Here is a 25161-nt window from a genome sequence, read left to right as displayed (position 1 = left end):
AGTCACTACTTTGGTCTTAATAAAAATAGTACAAGTAAATTGAATTTTACGATAAAAATAAATACATATGTTATTTATATCGAAAATAAAGTATATTATAATTATTTGTATGTCTTTTTCTAAGAATAAAATATTATATATATTATGAGAATAACAATTCACACCGAACCAAAACCAATAACCATACATTGAACCATTTAGTTTAATAAATATACTACACTATATACCTACTTAAATGCTGTAGTTTGGTAAACCAAATTTACAAAAAAGCAGGCAGTTTGTACAAAATTTACAAGTAAGTATTAAAACTTAAACATTAATATGTTTCTTTTTGTCATAACTTCAAGAGGGTAGTGATTTAGTTTACTACTCCATACACTGTATCCACCAATCCAACGGCAGATTTAATCTTCTCACGAATATCTGTTCGTACTGGTTTTTAGGTTTCTTTTGTATTATTAAAAAAAAATCAAACAACGTATTTAAGTGTGTCTCAACAACTGCTCAGTACCCATAATAGTAGCACTGATTAATTTGTAACTAGATAGTGCTGTGACATTGTAATTTATTGGATGTTATGTCCAGGGATTATTTATTTACAAAATATACACTAATCTAAAATCATTTTGGAGTTCTTCTAATGAAACAAAACTAGGTATCTATATAAGTAGTCAATGTGCCAGGGAATATGTGGATTCCCTGTTCACCATCTCCAATTATATTATAAATTGAGCAACAGTAATTTCGTATTATTAAATCTCTTAGAAATTAAATGTTACTAAAAAAAATTACAAATAGGTACTGAAAAAGTCCCAAAATTTATAAGAATATCTACATAAAAAAAAATCATTTTTTTTCCGAACTTCCTCAGGCAGTAGGCTGAAAAAGAACTTTTAGTTCCTCTCAGTTTATATTTATATATCAGTTTTTGTTTACATTTATATTATATTAATTTATAAAGTTATATTATTTTTTTTATAGAATAACTAAAACAGAAAAACAGAATACATAAAGCCAATTTATGAAACAACTTACAAGCTTACTTGAGTACGGATTTATTTTAATTATATTATTGCTTATTATTTAGCTTATTAAACTTACCTACCTAATTTCTTATGTAGGTAAGTCACAATAAGCTACATAAATATAAAACATACTTAGTTTTCTTTTTCTCGTCGTCTTGGTCTCCATCCTTCACAGTAATATTATATCTATACCTACCCATAATGTTTGCAACACATTTGTTGTAATATCGAATTTCCAACATTTTATACCCGAGTATATCACAGATCATAGACCAAATGACGTTGGTACAGTAGAATTCATGATAATATTTAAAGATATCAAGTGGACTGATACATTTGTCAACTCAATGCACACTAATAAAAAAACATATCATCTCTCTATAGATATCATAGTAAACACTAATGTTCAAATAAAGAAAGAATAATTTGTGACTAGTTTCGTCTTTGTGAACGAATTATTAAAAAAGGAGATTCGTATCAAATATACAATTTTATATATTGTATGTGAGATTCCTTATACATTGAATGTGAATTTTCTTAGGCACTGAATGCATTGTTGTATACACCGTTGACATCTCTTAGGAACCGCCTCGCGATAACATCCCGCAGTGTTGAAATGGCGACCACAACAATGTGCATCAGAGCTAGAAACAAGCCCGATAGTGCGGCTACCACTATCGTCTCTCGTGGTTTATTCCAATCCATTACTGGATATATGTATTCATGACCCCACCTGGAATTAAACATTTTGTTTTGAATTTCTGAACAGACAGAGAGGAAATGTGACTTAAGGTATTCTACCTATTTGGCTTCCACTTATTAATGCTTAGTAAATTAATTTGTACAATAACATAACTTTATTTAAAAAAATTACGATACGTATTTATATAAAAAAAAAATAAAGCAGTATATTTATTCCTGTAGGTCCTTATGAGATCTCTATGTAGGTACGTATTCTTTTTTTTTAATTCTGAGCTGCACCTCACAAGTTCGTCTGCGTCATATACCTACGCTCCGCTATTGCTACATTTTTAGTTTAGCTCCACTCCTATTAGTGATGTTGTAAAGAACCTACATACATAGCCTTCCTAGAGCACTAAAAGAATTTTTAAAATCGGTACAATCCCTACAACCTTATAAACTTTATATCTTTATAATATTAGTATAGATATTCATATCTTTTAAATTATATGTGACATTTTAACCAAGATGTACCTATTACCACATGAATTACAAATAAGAAAAAAATTATAACTCCTTTTGTAATCCACAAGAATTGTCTTTCTTGAGAACGTAATTCCTAAAATATAGTAGTATATAGATATATACAAAGTACGTAATAAACCGAATTAGTAGTACCTAATAAATCCTTCTGTCATTATACCTTTTTATTATATTTTTACTCAGATTTGGATACCAATAATAATTTAAATCATAGTATGAAATTCGAACCAAATGTATCTAATCTAATCTTTGAGTCCATGCGGACTAAGTTGTGAATAATCACTAAATAAATAAAGAAATATTCGTACAAATTATCAATCTATGTGTGTATTATTTTATCTATAATCTAATATGTATGTTCCTGCTCCGCAATAAATCTTGGGGGGTCAGCGAAAATAATTTGGAAAAATATTTTTATACACCAGAATTTGAACAAATTATACATTGGAAATATATTATAGATTTAATACGAATGAATGAATGAATGAATGAATATTATAACAATTTCAGAGGTTCTGTCTTTTGAAATCCTGAATGATTTATATAGATTAAATTATATGCGATAAATTTGGTAAACACTTATATATTATACAATCAAACTTATCTATCATAACAAGTGGGAATGATAACAAAATATTGAAATGTAATTAAGATATACAGCCATACCGGGGGTTCCGAACAAATATCGTAAATAAATTATAATTTTCTTTGTATGATTTATTTTATAGTATCGGTACTAAGATATTTATTTTATGTACTAGACATACCTACATATATGTAGGAAATTAATGTGATTAGTATTTTCTTGGTTTAGGTACCTAAACTAAATATTTATATTACTTTATGTTTGTACTTTGTGGAGGATTTTTAATAATTTATTTAGCATAAGTTGTGTTAGTTATAAACGTCATTGTCGTATTGCGGTAATATTTTCATGTGCATTTATCAGCCATAATTATGCTACATTACAAACTTTACATATAATATACTGAAAATACAGAAATATATTATTCTTGACCCCAGTCACCCCAATAAACAATTATATATTACAATCATAAGTTGTGTTGAATAGCATAGCCCTTTCTGAAAAAAAAAGAGTTTCAATCATAGTTTTATTATGATCACAGATAACATAATGATTATGATTGAAACTCTTTTTTGTTCTTATATATATACTTTATTGCACTTATTACATTAATAGACAAAGACAGTTATACTCAATTGTGAGCAAGGGCGGGCTTATCTCTGCAAGAGATCTCTTCTAGCCAACCTAGCGCTGTGACAAAGGTGGTAGTTAGTACTTCAGAAAGTAAAGAATGTTGTAACAAAACATAACACTTAAAATCAATTTCAGCAGTAATTTCTAAACTCGCTATATTTTAGAATATAATTTGTGGCCCACAGACGGACATATCTATACGTGATCAAGGGTTTCATCGTTTTCCTTCGAAACCTTAATGACGTCAAAATAAAGGTTATTATTTAGAGATTGTTGGAATGGGATGTTTATAAATTAAATAACAATCTTACGTAGCAAAATTAATCATATCTAGATATTGGATTTATTGTAATCAATCTTGTACGATAACAAAACATTGATGAACGAAGGAGTCAAGACAGCTTACCAGATATAAAAGAAGATGCAAAAGATACTCGGCTATTAAAAAAATAGAGACAGTCGTGCATATATTTCAACTCAAAATAGAATTAAATACAAGTCTTGTATCAAATAATTTTATTATTTACTTAGTATATAGGTAATAGATCGATTAATCAATAGGGAAAAATAGAACACTCATAAAAATAACTACTTCTTAAGAAATATGTATATATATATATATCAATAGAAAAATGTAATTTATTAATATTTAACTCTAAAATATTCTATGATCAATTTTTAAAATAAGCAGGGATATAATATTATACGATAACCTAAAAAGTGAAATGTATTGTATTAGAGAATGCCATAAATGAAAACAGGTTTTCGCAATACATCATCATCATCATTTGCTTCTTTATTATGTTTCTCGGGTCTGCGTAATAAATTTTTCCCTTGCATTCTTCCTTGTTAACACAGGTACATATAAAACATTATATCATGAGGAAGAAAAACTTATAAATACGATTTTTTACGAAATAGTTAATTAAATTATAATTTATGGTTAAAATAAATATATGTAATTACTAAATAGTAATGACAGAGTACTTAAACTGTCAATTAAATAATACAATATTTTCAAACTAGTCAAATGGGTTTTGTATTTCTGTAATCAATTATAAATAATTATATTTCGTTACTTGACATTGACAGTAATGGCAATGGCAATAATCAATGGACAGTAAATTGCCGCATCAATTGATGTCATACAACATACGAGTACGAAGAGAAGTGTTATTTTATAATAGTATAGTTATTGCGTAAGTAAGCACTTGCGTATTGTGTTCAAGTTAGTAAATATCACGTTAGTAAAGGTTATTGAATTTATAATGTAGTAATCATTCGTATATCTTATAGTATACCTCAGCGATCTCAATGTATAGAAACACCTCTAGTATTAGCTTCAATTCTAAATAGAATTTTATATGCCAAGTTACTGCCATTCAGCTGCAGAGTTAGATAGAAATGATACAGCATTTATTATTGATGGATGAATATAGCATATGCACTCGCCAGCGTCAACAGTCAGCGCCAGTGGCGCTGTTGGATTTACAATAAATTAATACCAATGGATTCCTATATGCTTCCCCTAGCAATGGAGGCCACACAACTAACAACCCCAAGGATTACAGGATTATAAAATATTGGTAGTAATGTGAACTGTTAACGCCACTATGCCAGGTTGGCCTTCACGCGGTTCGCCCTGGTAATGATCATGACAAATTTTTGAAGAATTTATCAAGATTAGTTAACTGACCTGATTTCATGCTCATTTTATCAGCTTCCACTGGTGCCTGCATAAACCGTTAGCGCAAGCGGGTGCATCATTCCATTATCAACCATAAAAAACTTAGTGTTGAGTATTACTATAAACTATGATTGTAGGTATTCTTATATTTATAGAAATATTTGGCCAGTATGTAGATAGAGAAGATTAACAACGAAGAAATCCTGTAATGGTTTACTTTTTTTTGATTCAAGAATCCTCGCTTTCGACAATCGATAATTTTGATGAAAATTCTAGGTACCCGATAACTAATTATGAAATAATAATTCTAGGTTTTTTCTTTATTGGATGTTGACACTGGCTTCTTTTTTTCGCCTGTTATCTAGCGTGTAGATAGATAGATATGCTTACATAGAATTATTGTTAACTAGCTACTCACCCCGGCTTCGCACGGGTGTACATGTATTTATATATAACAAACTTTCCTCTTGAATCACTCTACGTATTAAAAAAAACCGCTTCAAAATGCGTGGCGTAGTTTTAAATATTTAAGCATATATAGGGACAGACAGCGACAGCGACTTTGTTTTATACTATGTAAAGATGATGATGATACTCTAAAAGTGTCGTAATTGCACCGAACCTTAAAGCAGAACCCTTTGGTGCGACTATGTCCATCCCTTTGTCACAGACGACTTCAAAACGGGGGTAATATTTTTTTAAATAGTGCTATTTACCAGGTCTGTTCAGGTTGCGAATACTGATTAGATTTTTGTATTTTGCAATAGCATAATTATGCTGGTGGTCACTTTATTCTCTCAAATCTGAATTTAAATGACTGTGTATTATTTTTAACATATACAACATTTTTAAAAGAATACAAGCTGATTTTCTTGTCAGTTCATCTCATCTCGAAATCATTCCGAACTGACGGTAGATTTGACATATCATAAGAGTTTGTAATAGACCTGAACATGAATAAAGATATTTTGAATTTTGATTTTTTTTTACCGGAAGTAGATAACAAAGGTCTATTTCCATAGACTATTTCTAAAATGCAAGTCGCAACTTCGAACTTTTTTACAAAGATATTAAGGCTATTTTTTATTGCATTACAGATATTCAGTACAGTGTTTACATATTTGATATTTGTTTAAGCATTTAAAAGTATCTATTGAAAATTTGCAATCATCGGTACACTGATGAAATCACAAATAAGGTTTCCCTTTTTGGTTCAGAACCCTAAAAGGGCTTAGAGGTCACTGACCTCTTAATGGGTAATGTTTTCCTTTAAATTTAATAGGTACGCCATTGACGGTCACCGGCAAATGTCCTCTAATCAAACCTTACAGAGATTCTACCATTGCGACATAGTCAACAACATGTTAAAACGTTTTATCGTATCTAAGTGTCTTCTAATGTAAACATTTTGAATAAACATAACGGTATGGAATAAATAATCAACAATTTACTTTATTGTACAAATTTTAAAGAAGTTGACATTGTTGGCACATAAAATTGGAATAAATATCATAGCAGTCTAACGCAACTGTTTCATTTATAGAGATTAAAATAGGCTGTGTTTCTTTCTAGTAATACACAATTTCTTCACGTCTTTCATTAATAACGTTCGTTTAGTAGAAAAAGGTAACAAACTAACAGACAAATTTTCACATAATTTATAAAATTTTATAATAATAAACAAACGTAGGACAATTCACACAGCGCCATTTAGTTCCAAGCCAAGCATAGCTTGTGTTAGGTGCTAGACAATTGATATAATAAAATACACATACTGACCACCTGGGAGGTGAACAATCTTACTCATGAATACAAATGTTTGTACTGTGCGAGGAAGCGAACTCGCGACATCGGTAGAACACGTTGATATTGTAATAACTCTCTAACATGATTACAATAAGCAAACACTTACGGATCATGTCCGCCCGCGTAAAAGTATATTACGGTGAATAGCAAGTAGACCCCAGCAAACATCAGCGGCTGCATGATGTGGAGGAGCCTGCTAGGATGAGCAGATGAGATCAATTCCACCAACATAACTGCTGAGTTGATGCCGTGTAGCATCACGTCGAGCACAGGATTCGGTGTGAAATAGTCCATGTTGCCGGCTGAAAATCAGGCATTGTTTATCTTTATTTATTTATTCTTTTGTACACAAAAATGTATAGATATATGGTAGGATTTTTACATAGTAAGTATATAACAAAAGTCGCCGTCGCCGTCTGTTCGCTTATATCTTTTAAATTATGACGAATTTATACGTATAATACATGCGTATAATATAGTACAGAAATCGAGAAATACAAAGATTTGTAATGCATCTGTGCGAAGCCGGGACAGGTCACCAGTTGTTAACAAAATAATGTTCAACCTATATCAATTAGTATGTAAAAGAAAATTAAAGTCTGTTTTTTAATTAATTATATGTCTAAGTGACTGAGTGTCTGATGATTATCTTGTAATTCACTATATTAATACTATAAAGAGCAAAGATTTGATGTTTTGTTTGGGAATGACCATACAAAAATAATTGATTTTAAAAATTATCAGTGAACAACATAGGCATCATATCCTTAAAAAATTATAATCCTACAATAATAATGCCGGTGTAAAAGTCGGGGCAGATCTTTATTTAAATATTGAAATCATAATATAAAGGAATATCAAGGTCTGGTGATGGCGTAAGCAGGAAAAAATACCAGTTTTAATTTTGCACAGAATATGTTGTTTCCTAAAATTGCATGTAGAAGGTCAAGGTTAAGGGTCTATATAATGAAGTGAAGGTTCGAGCGATAGAATCTATGATAATCAAGGTTTCAGAATTTTAAGTATTTATTTTTATGTTAATTTTATCTGTATGCAATTGACATTGATGTTATAAGATTGTCAATTTGATTAATTTGTTTGTTTAAATCTCTATGCATTCACGATGTTGATGCGCTAGTTGGGGCAATGGAATGAAGTAAAATATGACACTTTTTTGTTAAGGGTTTTATTTCGGATCATGGTCTCTAGAAGAATAAAAGAAGAAAAATAATGAAAAGAAACTTTAACACAGGAGTGGACTATTTCAATTAAAGTAATTCAGAAGTAAGTTGGTTGTTGGCATAGATGTCTCATATAATCATATTTATCGAGGACATTTTTTACATACGTATTGAATTTCTTTTGTGCATTTTCCGCATACGATATGTATATGTATTTTTACAATACATACAAAGACATTTTCCGCATTACTGCTTCTATTTTTATTACAGTAGCCCACTTGACAACTTTTTCGCACTCCCGATGTTGAAAGTGACCGATCTGAAACGTCTGAACTGTAACGAACGTTCTCCTTGTTTTTTCCAGCTAATTCATCGGCTAAAGAAAATATAAACTCCTTTCTGGATATTTTCGAAATTAAAATATTATAAAAAACTTGGAGAGGCCATCGAAAACACCCTGCTTTCACACTATATTTGCGTCCCATCTGCTACCGAAGAACACCTCATTATGTTTAACTATGGCAGATAAAAAATAATTTTACAATATATAAGGATTGTTGACGTGACTAATTGTGCGTATAAACTCTTTTAATGTTCAAATTTACTTAGTTAAGATTAATGCTATGGTTTTTTGTTTTCATTTCGTAAATCAAATTGACGTCAGTAAACCTAGTGACAATAAAAAACAATTGAAAATGACTTTTGTTACGTAGAACAAAGAAAAAAACAGAAGAGCAAAATAAATATATTAATGACAAACATGTAACAATTTGGTTTAGAAAAAAAATTTTTTTTACATTACAACAGGATAACGATGGTTTTATGAAAATAGGGGAAAATGTTATTGCAGTTATACAATACAAGACCGATGGTTGCTTTATGGGAATAGGGGACGTATCTATCGGCATCATTGTTGAATAGATTATAAAACGGTCTGCAAAATTGTGATCACAGAGATAGCTCCTAATTATTTTATAATTGAATTAGCTTAATTTTGTTAGTGAATTAGCTCTGGTATATCATTTGAACTAGTAATTTTAACGAATAATACTGCACTTGTTAAGTATTCCTATTGTATAAATACTTATGGTTCGAACTCCTTATAATTTTGTATTTATTATACATTGATAAGAAAATAACATTTTTTTAAATGTACTAAATGTATGTTGAACTCTATTTTCTCATTTACCATATATTGACCGTTGTGTGTTGATCAATAGTGATGTTATAAAGTGTAAATGACATTTATATATATATAATTCTCCTTTCAATAGAGTATAATAATTTAAACTATGAATAATTTTAATAGTTCCATATAATTATCAAAGCTTGTAAATTTTTCAAGTTATAACTTATAGTAATATGCGCGAACACGAAGTATTCCCTATAAAATAGTTACTAAATACTTAGGTACATAATAACCATTCATGCCATTCATAACAGACAATTTAAAAGTGAATGTCAATTTTTGCTGAACCTCATCGTTATAAATCGACGAGGTCATCACGCTAGGCCGCAATTCAAAGCCTTCAATTTTACATACATCGTGTATACTATATACGTAATAGAATAATAATGGATAAATATAAACCAAATTTACCCATTCGGTGGAGTGCGACGGTTGACCAAAACAATATAAAATTTTATCAGAAAGTTCTAGTAAATTGACAAGCAAAAATGTCATATAGGTACAAAGACTGCTTATATATAAATAACTTTGACTAATGTCAAATAACCTAGACATTTCTGTTTCTGTCTCTTGTTTAAATCAGTTGTTAAAAATCTTTATTAAAAGTACCTTGGTGTTACCTATTTGTATCACCAAGAAATAACTTGTATGTTTAAGTATTTTCATATTGTAAGTTTCCTTGTGAGCAGAAAATAAAGATTATTATTATTATTTCACAACCAAGCTACTTGCGTTGTAAGCTGTGTTTCGGTGGAGATTAATGTTAAGTAGTATGGCTTGGTACTCCAGAATGGGAACGCAAGAATGGTATCACCTGATAACGTAATGTTCGTGGTGCTGCTCATGTGGCGGCGGTTACCTCTTACCATCAGGTGGGATGTTAGTTTGTTCACAATGCCAATTATATAAAATAGATCTAACAATATATCTAATTAGTATTAAATTGTTAACATATTTTTTTACTCACCTTTACTTCTAAGCAGACCCCAATAAAATCCGGACACAAGGAAGGACACCGGAATGGCGATGTTGTACAATACCCAATATGTTTTCACGTACCATGGCAGCCCAAATGTAGCATCTAAGGAATACAAAACAAGCTTTAATGTTTTATCGGCAACTATACATTATTATCAAACAGCATATTTCATTTTAACATCACTTTATTCTCCTATTAAATTAAGGAAGGTACTTTATATTTCCAGGTAATACCTTATATTGAATTTCTTATGTTTATAATTATCTTCCACTCAGTATTTTAAACAAAAGGGAAAAAATATTAATACATAAAACTTGACTTGTTCATACGCGGTTAAAATGTCTTATATTCATAAATCATTTTTGATTTTATTTCCGGATATATCTTTATAAAAGATATGCTTTTTGATTCAGATATTCACCAAGCATTATAAATTTATGCATATTAAAAATACAGGGATAAGATGGCATTAATGTTTACCTGGATTAAATAAAAAAAATGCTTAATTTGCTCAATGCGTGAATCAGGATTCAGGATCCTGTAAGGTATAATATTTTTTTCTGTCTCTGTGATTATTATTACTATGCCTTTGTATTGTTTGTTTTGATTACTTACATCAATTCTAAAATGTAATTAATTTATTAAACTGGTTTCAAGGTTTGACGTCAGAACACTGCAGATATTTATTTTTAATAACACCGAATCTAACATGAGGACAAAGGTTTTCCCAAAAGAACAAACTACCAGTACGCAAATATTGTATCAGGTACAGGCATGACGTCAAATTTTAGGCCTACTAGTAACAAATATATGTACCTATATAGTGTGATGGAATGATGGTATCATTTAAGTATATGGTGTACTATTCACTAATTATGGGGTATCATTCCGTACAATACAGATACTGATCATACATCATAGTGATGCAATAGTAGGTAGTTTCATTAATAAAGATAAAGCGAATAGGCTAATCTAAAGATTTTGTTTCCCATTTTCAAACGATTTGATTTTATGGCAGTTGGTACAAATTTGTGTAAGATGCATGTTTCATTCAACAACAACAATTGCTGCGTACACTGGGTCATTTATTAGATAAGCAGAACTCAAATTCTACACATTACATAAACGAGATATTTACCATGATAATGCTGTTACAAACGTCGTGTAACGATGGATGTAAAAGCATATTACTAGCAGACAAATCTCTCTATCTGCTTTCTTAGTCTTTTAATTCGTAAAAATCACGGGATCTTACCACGTTTTATTTTTCTTTCAAGTGTAATAATATGATTTATAGTGGCTACACTATACTTTATATACATATTTACTTTATTGCTGTGACTGTGAACTTCTTTAATATCCAGTGTTAGTTGGGAGAAATTCAATAATAAAAATAATATTATTTTATATTAAGATCTTAGTTCTTCCGAATGTCGTCATGGGCGTCACATGATATATGTGATGCTGTTCACGTATGAAGGTGATGGTTAATAATTAATTTACATATTCCATTATAAAAAAAAAATTCTCAGTGACAACTTTCAAACCCAGCAATGACTTGCACGATAATAACTGCATCTGGATAGTTTATCTTTCTGTCAGACAAAAATTGTTACGTGCACGTCTTTACCTGTTGCTAAGATCACGTTCGCTCTATCGACCTCAATTATTCTGTTACAGCTTGAGGTGTCAATTATTTATTTGTTCCTAATATGTCATGGAAAATCTATAATATTAATCTCTGAGGACATTGACTGACTATGTGAGTCAGTCAATATCCCCAGAGATTAATCGAACGTATAACTAAATGGGTAGTAACATGAAATTTTGATAGTATTAAATGCTTCTTTGGTAAAGCCTTTCAAAGAGACTTTTTAGAGTCTACACAGTCTAGAGAAAATAATAAACTTTTGTTCATAAATGTGTATTATTATTCTCTATCAGTGTCACGATAAAGGTAGAATTTTTTTATGACATAAAATATATTTAATTTTAAAATTGCAATACGTTGTTTTCATAAATAAAAGGTATAGCATATACAATAGACTAAAAATAAATATAAGAAAAAAATACGTACCAATAGGGTTAATAAAATAAGCATAGGCCGAAACAATAGAGGAAAAAGCTGAGCTAAGAACAATTACAAGGAAAATCCAGTGCGTCCAATATATGAACCAAAAATGGATGTGAATGTTGAAGGTTATATTGGTCAAGATCATGGAGTTGATGAGCACACTCGCCGATAATAGAAAGAGGAAAGATCTTAATAATAGTAGAGGTAATGAGGAGCGACTGTTTAACCATTTGCTCAAGTGGAACTCCGATGGCAACGGGTGCTCCAATGTAACCATCCGCCATTCACATTGTAACTTCAAACTCTTCAAGCACTGTATTATCATGATTACAAAAGATGCATACACTGCAATAATTTTACGTATACTTCTTTATTGTATCGTATTTGTTATGTATAGCAATAACAATTGTTTTATTATCAATTAACAATATTGGACCAATGATTTTATCGCACCAAATGTTTGAGTTGTTGCATGAAACTGACGAGATAAATTTATGTTGATCAGCGAACCGTGAGCAGTGGAGATTGTCAATGAGAACGGTCAAGGTCTTCCAAATACTTAGTTGAAGACTTAGATGAAATAATTTTTCTCTTTTCGGATATATGTGATGCATATAATTGGATTTGATAACTCTATATGAAGAGTAAGGTCCACCCGTGAAGCTAATTAACATGTTAGACCTCATGTGAAGTAAATACACTAATTCAGCAGTATTAGTGGGAAGCAAGCCGTTGCTGACAGTAGTATCCAAACACATTACTTTTACATGCTTCAAAAAGAAAACTACCTAGTTTTAAAACAAGACTCTACATCTGGTGCAAATATACGATTTAAGATATAAACATAAAATAAACTAATAAATATATAAACATAATCTAAAAAATAGTTGTTTAGTTTCATCGTGTTAATTTATAATATTAATATTAATATTTATTAATTTATAACATATTCGGCTTGTTTTTTTATTATTTGGTAAAAATTTTATTTCATAGCTGTTAGTGAAACCATAATGCGATATGCATTATTGTTTCACTAACAGCTATGCCAATGCTTGCCTGTCATGTTATTAGTTAAATACAAGTTGTTGATTTTGTTGTATTATTTGAACAATAGAACTTGTTTATGCTAGAGTTTTATGTGTACAGTAAAAATTACTGTAAAAAATTATATTCATGTTTGGTAAATTATTTGCTGTATGTAGATGTAATTACGTCTCTATTACTTTTATTATAGCTTGTAGTACATTATGTTTGTACACCAAAGATTATATTTGAAATTTTGTGTTTGTGTTTGGTACGAAATTATACATTTTTTATATAACGCAGTCGGCGAAGAAGCTTACGGTTTATGTGATAGTAAACGATAGTAAAGCCTATACGCCTAAAACACCAGGGATGTTATGTGCGTGCTTCCCATCCTTAAAAAACCTTAATATGTATACCCTTCTTGAAAAACCCCATGCAGTATCTAAGGTAGTTCATTCCATAATCTTATACGCGGGAGGAAGCTCCTATGAATTAGTATTATTAACTAAGATTTTTAAGTATGTGTTACAATAGGATATATATAATTAGCTATCTATATATAATAGTAATTTAGTTAGTGGCAAATTTCGGTTATACCCTTTGTCTATAGGTATAATGCAATAAATATATTAGATATCAAAATATGTTTACAAAAATATATAAATTTCGTAAAAGTATTAATCTTTCACATGTTATGGTAATTTGTTTTTGATCTACGACATCAATGTTTCAGTGTTTAGACAAGATGTATAATGTAAATTTGAATTTCACACTCATGACCTTACACTTTGTTCAGTTATTGTATTATTTGGCTACAATAATTATTATTCATAATTAAATTAAATAACAATATTGGAATTTAGCTATTGCTATGAAATACCCAATTATTTAAGAACTTTTAATATTCCTTTAATATGAAACACCATTAGTATAAAATTAACTTTATTTCGTAACGCATAAGAAGCATTTTTGTTTTCTTTATAAATAAGACAGTATCAGTAACAGATATCAGTACAGTATCTACCTATATTGTGTTTTGACGTAAAGGATATTCAAAACACCGGAAGGATTTAAATCAATTAACTAAGGCATGCGTGTGTATACTATATCTTGATAGCTACTTACAGTGTATTATTTAGTACTAATTTAACCCAGCTTCTTAATCAGCGATATAAAACATACCTAGCCTATGTTTAACAAATTTGTAACACTAAGAGGTAACAAATTAAAATATGGCTTCATAAAATATGGCCGAGTATAGTGATCGACTGGCTCATACTCGTGAACGAATGCTGCTTGTAGGGACAGGTCTGCTTTATTGACTTCGACTGATCTTATTATGTATTTAATATTTGATTCTAATAAATTAGTGTTAGTTGGTAGTTTGTATTCACACGTTTCGACTTAAATTAAAAAGTGATATCGATTATTTAAAAGAGCTACACGCAAGAATGAGTAGGAAACTCATTCTTCTTTTGATGAGACAGCTTTCCGAATGAGCAGTAGATTATAAGAAGTATGACTACGATTATTCAAAAGTGCTTAAATTAAGCTTATTTGAATAAAAGATTTTCTATTCTATTCGAATTAATTTAATATATAATGTCTAAAGACAATTTTAATAAAAATTAGGAACTTTTATTCTAGTTTTCTTTTTGCGTTTCTCTCAATTATCTCTTTCCTATCACAGCCAATATACACTCTGCCAAAATTAATGACAAGAAAATTATTGGCATCTAATAGCCATAGTGACGTAGAAGATAAATTTATAAGAGTATGATTTAATATACATGTATATATGTATATATATAATTTGTATACATATTATAGAACTGCTTACCAGATTTTTCTTGTCTCGTTTTTCGGACCGTCACAATAATTCCAAACAAAGATTCCAAGGATATGATCATCAGTCCCCAATGTGTCATGTAAATAAAAAACTTTTCACGGGAGCCCCAGAAGAAACAGACCGACCAGGTGATGATGACGACGGACCAAAGTAGAATTGGGATACGCCAATACAGAGGCGATATATTCCCGCGGCACGATCTCCCAAAAGTTTTCGACGTTTCATCTCCGTCTACGATACTTCCCATACAATGAGCATTCCTCCAATTTATTCGACCCATTGTAAATTACAAAAAATGACTGTGTAAAATTGTTTACAACTTCTTTATCCTTATGATTTAGCGCTAAAACATAGGAATCCCCCTATCTCTCAGTCCAAGACGAAGGCTGCAGTATCTGGAATAAATAATTCTCTCATTAGATGTTATGATAGCTAGCCAGCGGTCCAACTGTTACAAATATTTATTTAGTTTATTATTCAAAATATTTTATTAGCAATTTACTGAATATTCTCCTATGCACAAAATACATTGAAAATATACAGCAAGAATGTATTTAAGATTATACCAGTTGTTTTGTATCCGTATTGCAAGTTCTGCTTAGTTATGAATTGGTATAGATAAAACATAAAAAAGGTATAATCATAATTGATTTCCCATTGTTCGCAAGTTATGGTTCTCGTGCTTTACGCAAATTCCAGTTTGTCAATAAAAGCAATCTACTTTGTGCAAAGTAACGTGTGAATTAACTTAGCAAATTCTCACGAATAGACCTCAAGTTCGAAGCGGTTATGGAGTAGGCGCGATGACCGTCAAGCCCTTGCAATTTTGTTTGCTAACAAATAATGACATGCCGTTCTTCAAATGGACATAGGTGTACATTATCTTTAGTTAGTTTTTGCGGTATGGTCATCGGTGACTCAGGTTTGTCTATGTCAATCTGAGCAAAAGATGTATTTAGATAATACATTAAGACAAATTTAAGATATATTTTCCAAAAAATAATGAGAGATAATTTGGATTTTTTCATTAATAACAATAAACGTTAGTTAATAAAGTTATTTAATAACTCCAGAATTAATGATGCGTTGATACTGCCCATTAAAGTGTATAAAATTTGTTTTGGCTTCAGCATTGATATTTATTACAAAAGAAATGTTCGTATTTGTGATATTGCATCTCTGTGCATTTTCTACCGCATATATCACGGGGAGTGTTCTGAGGAATTGTTCGGATTAATACCAGCTGCTGAGTTTCACCACCGTACCACCCGCCAGAAACTGAAATACCATCCTAATCATCTGGATGAATGGCGGTCTTCCACAGTGCGGTTTTCTAGAAACTTTTTGCCTTGCACAACCTCATTGTGGAATCACCTTCCAGCAATGGTATTTCCGAACCTTCAAGAAAAGAGCTTATTCCATTTTAAAAGGTCGACAACGTACTTGCAATTCCCCTGGTGTTGCGGGTGCTCATGGGCGGCGGTAATCACTTACCATCAGGTGAGCCGCAAGCTCGTTTATCCCCTGTGTTATAAAAAAAAATCTACTAAGTTTTTTTTTCATTTTCATGAGGACATCTCATTCCTCTTCCTGCTCATCGTACGAGCTTCATTTCCAAATCTTTCACTTTAAAGGCCATTAAACACTGGAACAAGTTACCCCTTGACATTAAATCCAACTCTTCAAAATTCACTCACATTCAAATGCAAATTACTCAAACACCTTTCCCAGAACTAGTTTTGGCTCCCGCTATCTCTGTAGTATTATTCCTCTACTCGACCTCCTCTATGCATCTGAATTTCATTGTTGTTTTGTATAAATTTATAATTGTATGTGTATTTGTATGTATGTATGTGTATGTAGATTTATTTATATATGTTTAATATTTATTAATATTATGTATTATAGTTTATAAGTATGTTCGCATATGTATTTATATTTAATCATATTAAAGTTGTCTTGTTTTTATTTATTTTTTAGATTTGAATTTCAAATTTTGTAAATGCACCGCCTACATGAATCTCTGTTTGCTCAAAGCTTGGATGGAATGGAATGGAATTTAACTTTATTTTTCTAAAATAAAAGTAGCTAAGTTACTCCTTATTACATCCTCCTAAAAAAAGTCCCGTTAAAATCGGTCCAGCTATTTTAGAGATTAGCCGGAACAAACAGACAGATAGACAAAAATTGCAAAAAATGTTAGTATAGTGTATGCACCGTATTTTTAATCATATGAATGTAGTAAAAAACGGTTATTTTAATATTACAATCAGACACTCCAATTTTATTTATATGTATAGATTAATATCAGATTCTACTGTAGGTATATGTACCTCACGTATGTAGGTAAGTATATACTAGGTAGGTACTTATTTAGGAATCATTGCAACATAACAATCAAATTCGTCATCAGTCAAGTATTGTCGAACATGTTTCATGAATATCTTGAGTTATAATACCTACTCAGTAATTTCATTGAAATAAGATCGCCCTTCAACCGGAAGACAAGTTTGACGGCTCAATGAGGTAAATAATTATCAATGCAGAACATTTTCTTACAAAGTTTCCTTCTAGTCATTTGTATTGAAAATCAGTTAATATAGGTATCTATTTGATAAATAATCAGTAATCGGTTCTGTTGTGAAATTACAAAAAGATGATTAATAAAAGTAAGTAAATAAATTTACTTTATCTATTGGTAATATTCTAAATTTGCCTTTTTTTGTATAATTACAGGGTATAGAGTAATGACAAATTATTCTTTAGGAATAAATGCAGTGTATGAAGACGGGGATCACAATGAATTTTTGACGTTCGTGATGCTGCTCGCATCAGTCAGAACTTTCCATCAGGCGGGTCGACGCGACGGCTTGTTTGTCATTTCCATTACGTAAAACAAATATAAATGTATCATAAATAGGGGTCCAATAATAAATGAAGTAGATACATCGTTATATACAAAATATAGCAACAATTATGTTATTATATCTTCAATATTTAGGTACATGTATTGATATATATCTATATTAATATTTAAATTGTAGTATGTACGTATAATATATTGAAGGTAATTAGATATCCTGCGAAATTTATATTAACTTAATAATAATGATAATAATCATAATAAATACTTTTTAGTATACATAGGTTATATCAGTTATACGGTAGTGGTACAGAAATCCATAGTCATTAGGGCCAAGTTTATGTTACGGGATGGTGGTTTAACGTACGTAGCATCATTTAGTTGCGTAAAACCATAATGTTTCTAATAGTTATTTAGTTCAATAGTTTAGCATTTATTTACTAAATGTAGAAGGTAAAGTATATACGTACATAAATTTATTCTCCATTAAATAGTTATGTACATTTTGACCTCTACATACAACGTTAGTTCAATTATTGAAAAAAATTTAGTGAGCGACAATTATGCTCCACTGAGCGTAATTTAAGGCCAAAAATTGGCACGCAAAGTATAGACAAACATGCGGTTGCGACATATATTTAAATTCATATCTGCAGTTCTCGCTGCCTACCTCATAAGTATCTCTACGTGAATACTGGTCTACCTATTGATAGAAAGATTAATGTATTATAGAATACCTGTTTTATATTCAGTGATTATCATTCTGATGTCACGGTCTTGCCATGTAAACATTATACTAAGTTCAAGTTCAGCGGGCTATGGCCAAAATAATTGTTAAGTCGGATTTAATATTGACCTACAAATGATGTGACGTAGAACGGAATTTTTTATGAAGAATATTTATTTAATATTTTTATCGATATATTTGTACTGAGCAGTGATTTAATTAATCCGCCACTAGTTTTTATGTGCGGCTTTGTGTACCTCTTTCTATCCCAATTATTAGTGACTTTAAATTCAAAATGGATGGTTGAGATGAAGAAGGCAAGAGTTATAAAATGTATAATATTAATAAGAATTTATTAATTATATTGTTGGTAATTTAAAATTATCGTTCGGTAATAATTCGTCTCTACTAAACTCACGCTGGGCTGATGCCAATATATCTTCAGCACATGCTTGTCCTATTTCAAATGTTATTGACATTTATCCTTGTGCGCTTTATGCTTTAATTAGATACCTACTATATATATATATATATATATTAAATTTACGTACGTTATTAAAAAATGACACACATAGGTATATAGTAATGAAAAATTACATATATAGGTAGGTAGAGAAATTACTGACATTCTTTCTGATTTACAATAAATAAAATCAAAACATTTTCAATTCAACATATTTTATTATTTTGTGGCGAATAATATTGGTTGTTCACATATTTAGTGTAATTTTAAATCCCTACAATCCTGTCATATAAAAAAGTATTAGTGTATAATACACTAATACTAATACTTTTTTATATATTTTTATATACTTCCCGAGAAACAACGAGTTTTCAATCAAATTAATTATTCAGTGATGGTAATAGATTACTACGAGTATTCTCAAATGTACAAGAGATAGAGCAAAAATTAAATCATCGAAATTTTATTCCGCAGCCATTACATTGTTTGTTTGGCAAATTGTTGACTTTCATTGTCATTCAATTATTCAATTACCTACACATTTGTGACAAAGTATAAAATTCAGGAAAATTGTGTGACCTTTAAATAAGAGTATGATACTCGTATATTAGTACGAACATAATTTTGTATTCACGTCGACTCAAAATTACTAATTCACGTGTAACCGAAGAATATGTTATTAGGTTTCCGTCATGGTGCCCGAGTCATTTTATATACCTACTATTACCTACTCATAATGAGGATGAGGGAAGAAAGAAATTTTGTGAGTAGTAAGGTACCCTGTCAGATCTAACTACCTATATGTGTTTGCCTTTCGCTCATAGTGGTTAATCCCTGATGGATACGTTTCAAATTGCAATAGGTTATCTGATAGATATTGTCATCATCCTTTAATCTGTTGCTAATGCCTTCCCAGAGCACACACATACTACCTATATACTGTGTATTCTAGTGGAAATTGTGCGTCTTTTTAATTTAAAATTAATTAGGTTAATTTAAAGTGTACTTATAATGGACTTGTCTACATACAGACATCAAATCCGACAGAATTGCGTAAAATCGGTATGTAGGTATTAATTACTGATCTACATCTGACGCGTACAGCAAAAATGAATAGTTCTACCACAGATAATATAATATTACATAGTTTTACTTAGAAACTTGAATAATAAATAGTTTCTGTATCAGATTGAGGTCTAGATATTCACTAAAAAAAGGGAATTTCCCACGGGAAAGAAAACAATTGACCGCGACAAAGTCAAGAAACCTCATTGTTATTATTTTGCAAGATTTTGGCTGTTTTTATGCAAGGTTCTCATGTAATGTAATTTATAATACGTGAGATCTACTAGTGATAATATTTTGGTGGATTTGTTTTAATAATTAAAAATCGTTAGATGCATTTTAAGCTAAACATAAAATATTTTTACATTTTAAATTATTTTTTTTTATATTTTAAATTAATTTTATAGTTATATTACTTATTATCTTCATCTGTAAAAATTACGAAAGTAAATATTTTTACTTTTTATTTTTTTGGCGCTAATGGCCACCAATGGAGTCCGTTTAAGTTTTATGCGTGCAATAAGAATTAATAAATATATACTTACACAGAAAATATTATATCGAATACAGTTATTAACCTAAACAAATTCGTCTGTACAATTTTATTCAGCGGAATTATATATTCTTGGGGTAAGGCAACAAGTCTAAATTAAATGTAATTTTCAAATTAGGCTGGACATTGACTTTTATTCAAATTAAAATGAATAAGCGAGGTAACTTCACGTAGGCCTTTAAAATCAACGTTTCTTTGACATTAATAGATCGATGTATGTACTTACTACATATCTATTATAAGTACGGGTCGAGGATTTCTACATTTTATTAATGGATTAGTGTTGTACCTAGTACCTACTAAGTTGTTTCTAAGTAAATGGTTTATAATTTTAAGACTTCATAGCGGACTCTCAACTTAACAACAACATTTTTTAGTTCTATATAATAAAAATACTTACAACATTTCACCTAAATAAACAATAGACAACGATAAAAGAATAATATAAGTGAATATTAATTAATTAACTCTTGGAATATATCATATACCAATAAAAATTAATTGTAGTGAAATTGAGACGGAGTTAATATAATTATTAATGTCTTGAACTAATGTTATAACATATATTACATTGGTGTATTGATTTTTTAACTACATACCGATTTTGATATTTTCTATTATTTTTATGACGGTTTTTCTACCTTCTAGATTACTATAGAATAAGTAAATTCAAAAGTTTATTCAAAATTCTGGACATGAAAGAGCAATGGCTCTCTCGTTTTGGACGGATACCTTAATGATTCATCATAACATGAAGGTATATAAAATTGACAAAACAAGGTTAATAATACTAACTAATATATAAATTAAAAAATAGTATATTTACCTACTTACATTATAAATAATTCAACAACCAATGAAATTGATTTTTGCGCTTTGCTTGCGGCCAGTGAACTTAAAATAGGTAACAAACCCCTAAAAGCACTTAATGATGGCTGCGTGTAGAAATGGTTCTATTTAAATCAATAAAGTATAATTTTTCTAGCACATAATAATTTTATTTTTACATATTTACGTATTATTTTGTGTCCTTGTTTCCCTACCTGTACTTTAAAGGATTACAGTGATTTCTCTAGATTTACCCTGTAATATCTGCACGCAATATAAAACCTTAGGTATGTTGCTGTGTGCATAATTAGGCAGTTATAATTACCACGGGAAGCGGTGTTCAGGTGTGTACGTAATTATTTTTAGATAAACTGCACGTATTGCCTTCTAATATTATTTAGGTTGGCAAGACATTTATATTTGATTATTTAATATAATATTTTTAAACTGGTACTTACTAATTATAAAGTTTCTTGTTTCATATAAATCATAATAAATATAGTAAGTAAAATTCAAATAATTCCTTTATTGTAGCTTACCTACAATATTTTGCAGTGTCACGAAAATTAACAAATTTGTCTCATATTCTCTTTTTAAATTTGACTGTTTATATTTACGCGGTAATTTAGAATACGATTTAAGTAGAGGTAATATGGTATTAGGACGCGCGCGTCACGCGCGTATTTCGGCGCGCTACTGATGATGGTATTCAATGCTGCGCTCGAGAAGCTGCTGTGTGCTGGGTTGTGCTGTACCGTGCGCGTATCCATTAGACCGTGTTCAAGGCAATACATATGACGTCTAATAAATAACTTCCAAAAAGAGATACGTTTATGCAAAAATCAACCTTGACACGTTTTTGTTAAGACCTTTACTAGGAGCTAGCTATACCGGATTACAATAATTATAATAAATATTAAGATCTGGAAAATTGGGTATAAATGTTTTAATAATGAAATCGACAATCACAAAGGGAATAACTACTTAAGTAGTTATTTGTCGGCTTCGGCCGGCCTCTAGTAGTTTAGCACACCGCCTTGTCTCCACTGATCGCGGGGCCGATTCATCGCACATTTGTAGATATTATGAGTAGGTATGATTGTTTTTATTGGTCCGGGTGTTTTCTGTGTATATTAAATATGTGTGAATTTACCAAAGAAATGTATTTCAGTAGTGCTGGATAATGAGCTGAAAAAGTGTGTCATAGATATAAAAAGGATAAGTGATAGAATAATAGCTGTCAAAGTAATAGTAGAGAGCATGGTTCTGAACATTATTAGTGTGTATGCTCCTCAGACTGGAAGTGATGAAGACGTAAAAGCAAAGTTTTGGGAAGATTTTGATGGTTTGATGATAGGTATTCCAGAAAATGAAGAGGTATATGTTGGAGGGGATTTTAATGGACATGTAGGCGTACATAATGAAAACTATGATAGAGTTCATGGGGGGAGGTCGATTGGTATACGAAACGAGGATGGCGAATCTTTATGACTTGTTTTTCGATGCGTTAACTGAGAGTATATCATCCATCTCAAGCTATGATCACATTGCGTTATTGGGAGATTTTAATATCAACTTGCTGAATAACTCGGAACAGAATTCGCATAAATTAAACTCTTTTTTAAAATCCTTGGGTTTACAAAATTACATCACTCAGCCTACACACTTTACACAGACTAGTGAGTCTCTCATTGACCTTATTTGTACTGATACTCCTGTTATAAATATCTGCATTGATCATATACCTGAGCTCGGCGGCCATGCAATGGTTTATGCGCAATTTAAAATAACAAAAAAGAAACAATCGCCACTTTATAAGTTATATAGGCCAATAAAAAATATAGATATGACATCGTTCAATAAAGATTTAGATGCAATTCCATGGGATTCAATCCGCTACTTAGATACAGTGACTGATATGGTGACCTGCTTCAATGCATATGTAACTGAGCTCTTTAATTGCCACGCTCCGGTAAAAAAAGTCTTATGTAGGGATAAACATAAACCGTGGCTGACAAGCAATGTACGGCTCATGATGAAATTACGGGATTCAGCTCATGCAAAGTCTAAAAAGCATGACAATGTGGTACTGCGGGACGAATATAAAAGATTAAAACATCTTGTTAATGTCGGTATGCATTTTGAAAAGAAGGCTTATTTCGAATATAACATTAATAAAAAAATTAAGGATTCCAAATCTTTATGGTCAAACTTAAAAAAGACTGCTTTACCTAATACAAAGGTGAACAGCTTGCCCTTGTCTGTAAACGATCCGGATAAAATTAACGATCATTTTTTAAAAACTCCAGGTATTGACGAAGTTCGCATATCCGATCTGACTTACTTTGAGCATCATAGGTGTGGTTCATCTACTTTCAATTTAAAACCTGTTGACTCACTTACAGTGGGTAAAATTATGCTACAAATAAAATCAAATGCTTTGGGCATTGATAATATATCTAAAGATATGATGCTTTTAACACTCCCTAGGACACTGGACATTATTACTTTCATAATTAATAAGTCTATAGAGTCTTCAACATTCCCTGCAATATGGAAAACAGCGGTGGTATGTCCTATCCCTAAGGTTACCAACCCATCAAATTTATCAGATTTGCGACCGATTAGCATATTACCTTTTTTGTCTAAAGTCCTGGAAAGGATTGTCCATCTACAAGTGTCCTATTACTTGGAAGCCAATAACATATTACCACCTTTTCAATCTGGATTTAGAAAACGAAGAGGTACGATCACTGCATTATTGGATGTTGTGGACAATGTTTTGGCGGCTATGGATAAGGGAAATGGTACCTTGCTTACTTTGCTCGATTTTTCGAGGGCTTTCGAATGTTTAAATATAAACCTCTTACTTTCAAAACTTAGATACTATGGATTTGATGGGCAAACAATACTCTGGTTTGATAGTTACCTCAGTAATCGTCATCAGCTCGTAAAGGTAACACAGAACAACGGCACTCTACTATATTCCAAACCTAGACTATTGACGCGAGGAGTCCCGCAGGGATCAATTCTGGGTCCCCTCTTATTCATTCTGTATAGTGCTGACATTGCTAGATACTGTGAAGGATGTTTATATCACCAATATGCGGATGACTTACAAGTTTACATGTCTATAAATCCTCAAGATACAAACATGGCGGTTAGAATATTGAACTCAACACTTTTCCGTATATCGAACTGGTGTAATAAAAATTCTCTTGTTTTGAATCCGGCTAAGTCGAAATTCATGATATTGGGTTCTAAATTGCAGGTACAAAAAATTAAAAATCAAACACCAGTTATAACAGTAGAAGGTACACCTCTGTTGCAAGTAACTGAAACGCGCAATCTGGGTCTACTAATGGACTCTGGTCTTAAATTCGAAAACCATGTCCTAGATTGT

General features: G+C 30.8%; 1 protein-coding gene across 1 annotated transcript; it reads right to left on the bottom strand.

Annotated features, from left to right (window-relative positions):
- Positions 1-1019: 1019 nt before the first annotated feature.
- Positions 1020-22424, bottom strand: LOC131846008 (protein rolling stone-like). Its single transcript, XM_059195208.1, has 5 exons — positions 22298-22424; positions 15251-15654; positions 10299-10412; positions 7068-7263; positions 1020-1758 (listed from the first exon to the last, which is right to left on the bottom strand). Exons 2-5 carry the CDS (start codon positions 15537-15539, stop codon positions 1563-1565), a joined length of 795 nt encoding a protein of 264 aa, XP_059051191.1. The 5' UTR covers positions 15540-15654; positions 22298-22424; the 3' UTR covers positions 1020-1562.
- Positions 22425-25161: the final 2737 nt, after the last annotated feature.

The sequence above is a fragment of the Achroia grisella genome, unplaced genomic scaffold (assembly GCF_030625045.1).
Source record: "Achroia grisella isolate CSIRO2021 unplaced genomic scaffold, CSIRO_AGI_Agris_v1 utg487, whole genome shotgun sequence".
NCBI lineage: Eukaryota > Metazoa > Arthropoda > Insecta > Lepidoptera > Pyralidae > Achroia > Achroia grisella.
This window is presented reverse-complemented; position numbering and strand designations above follow the sequence as displayed.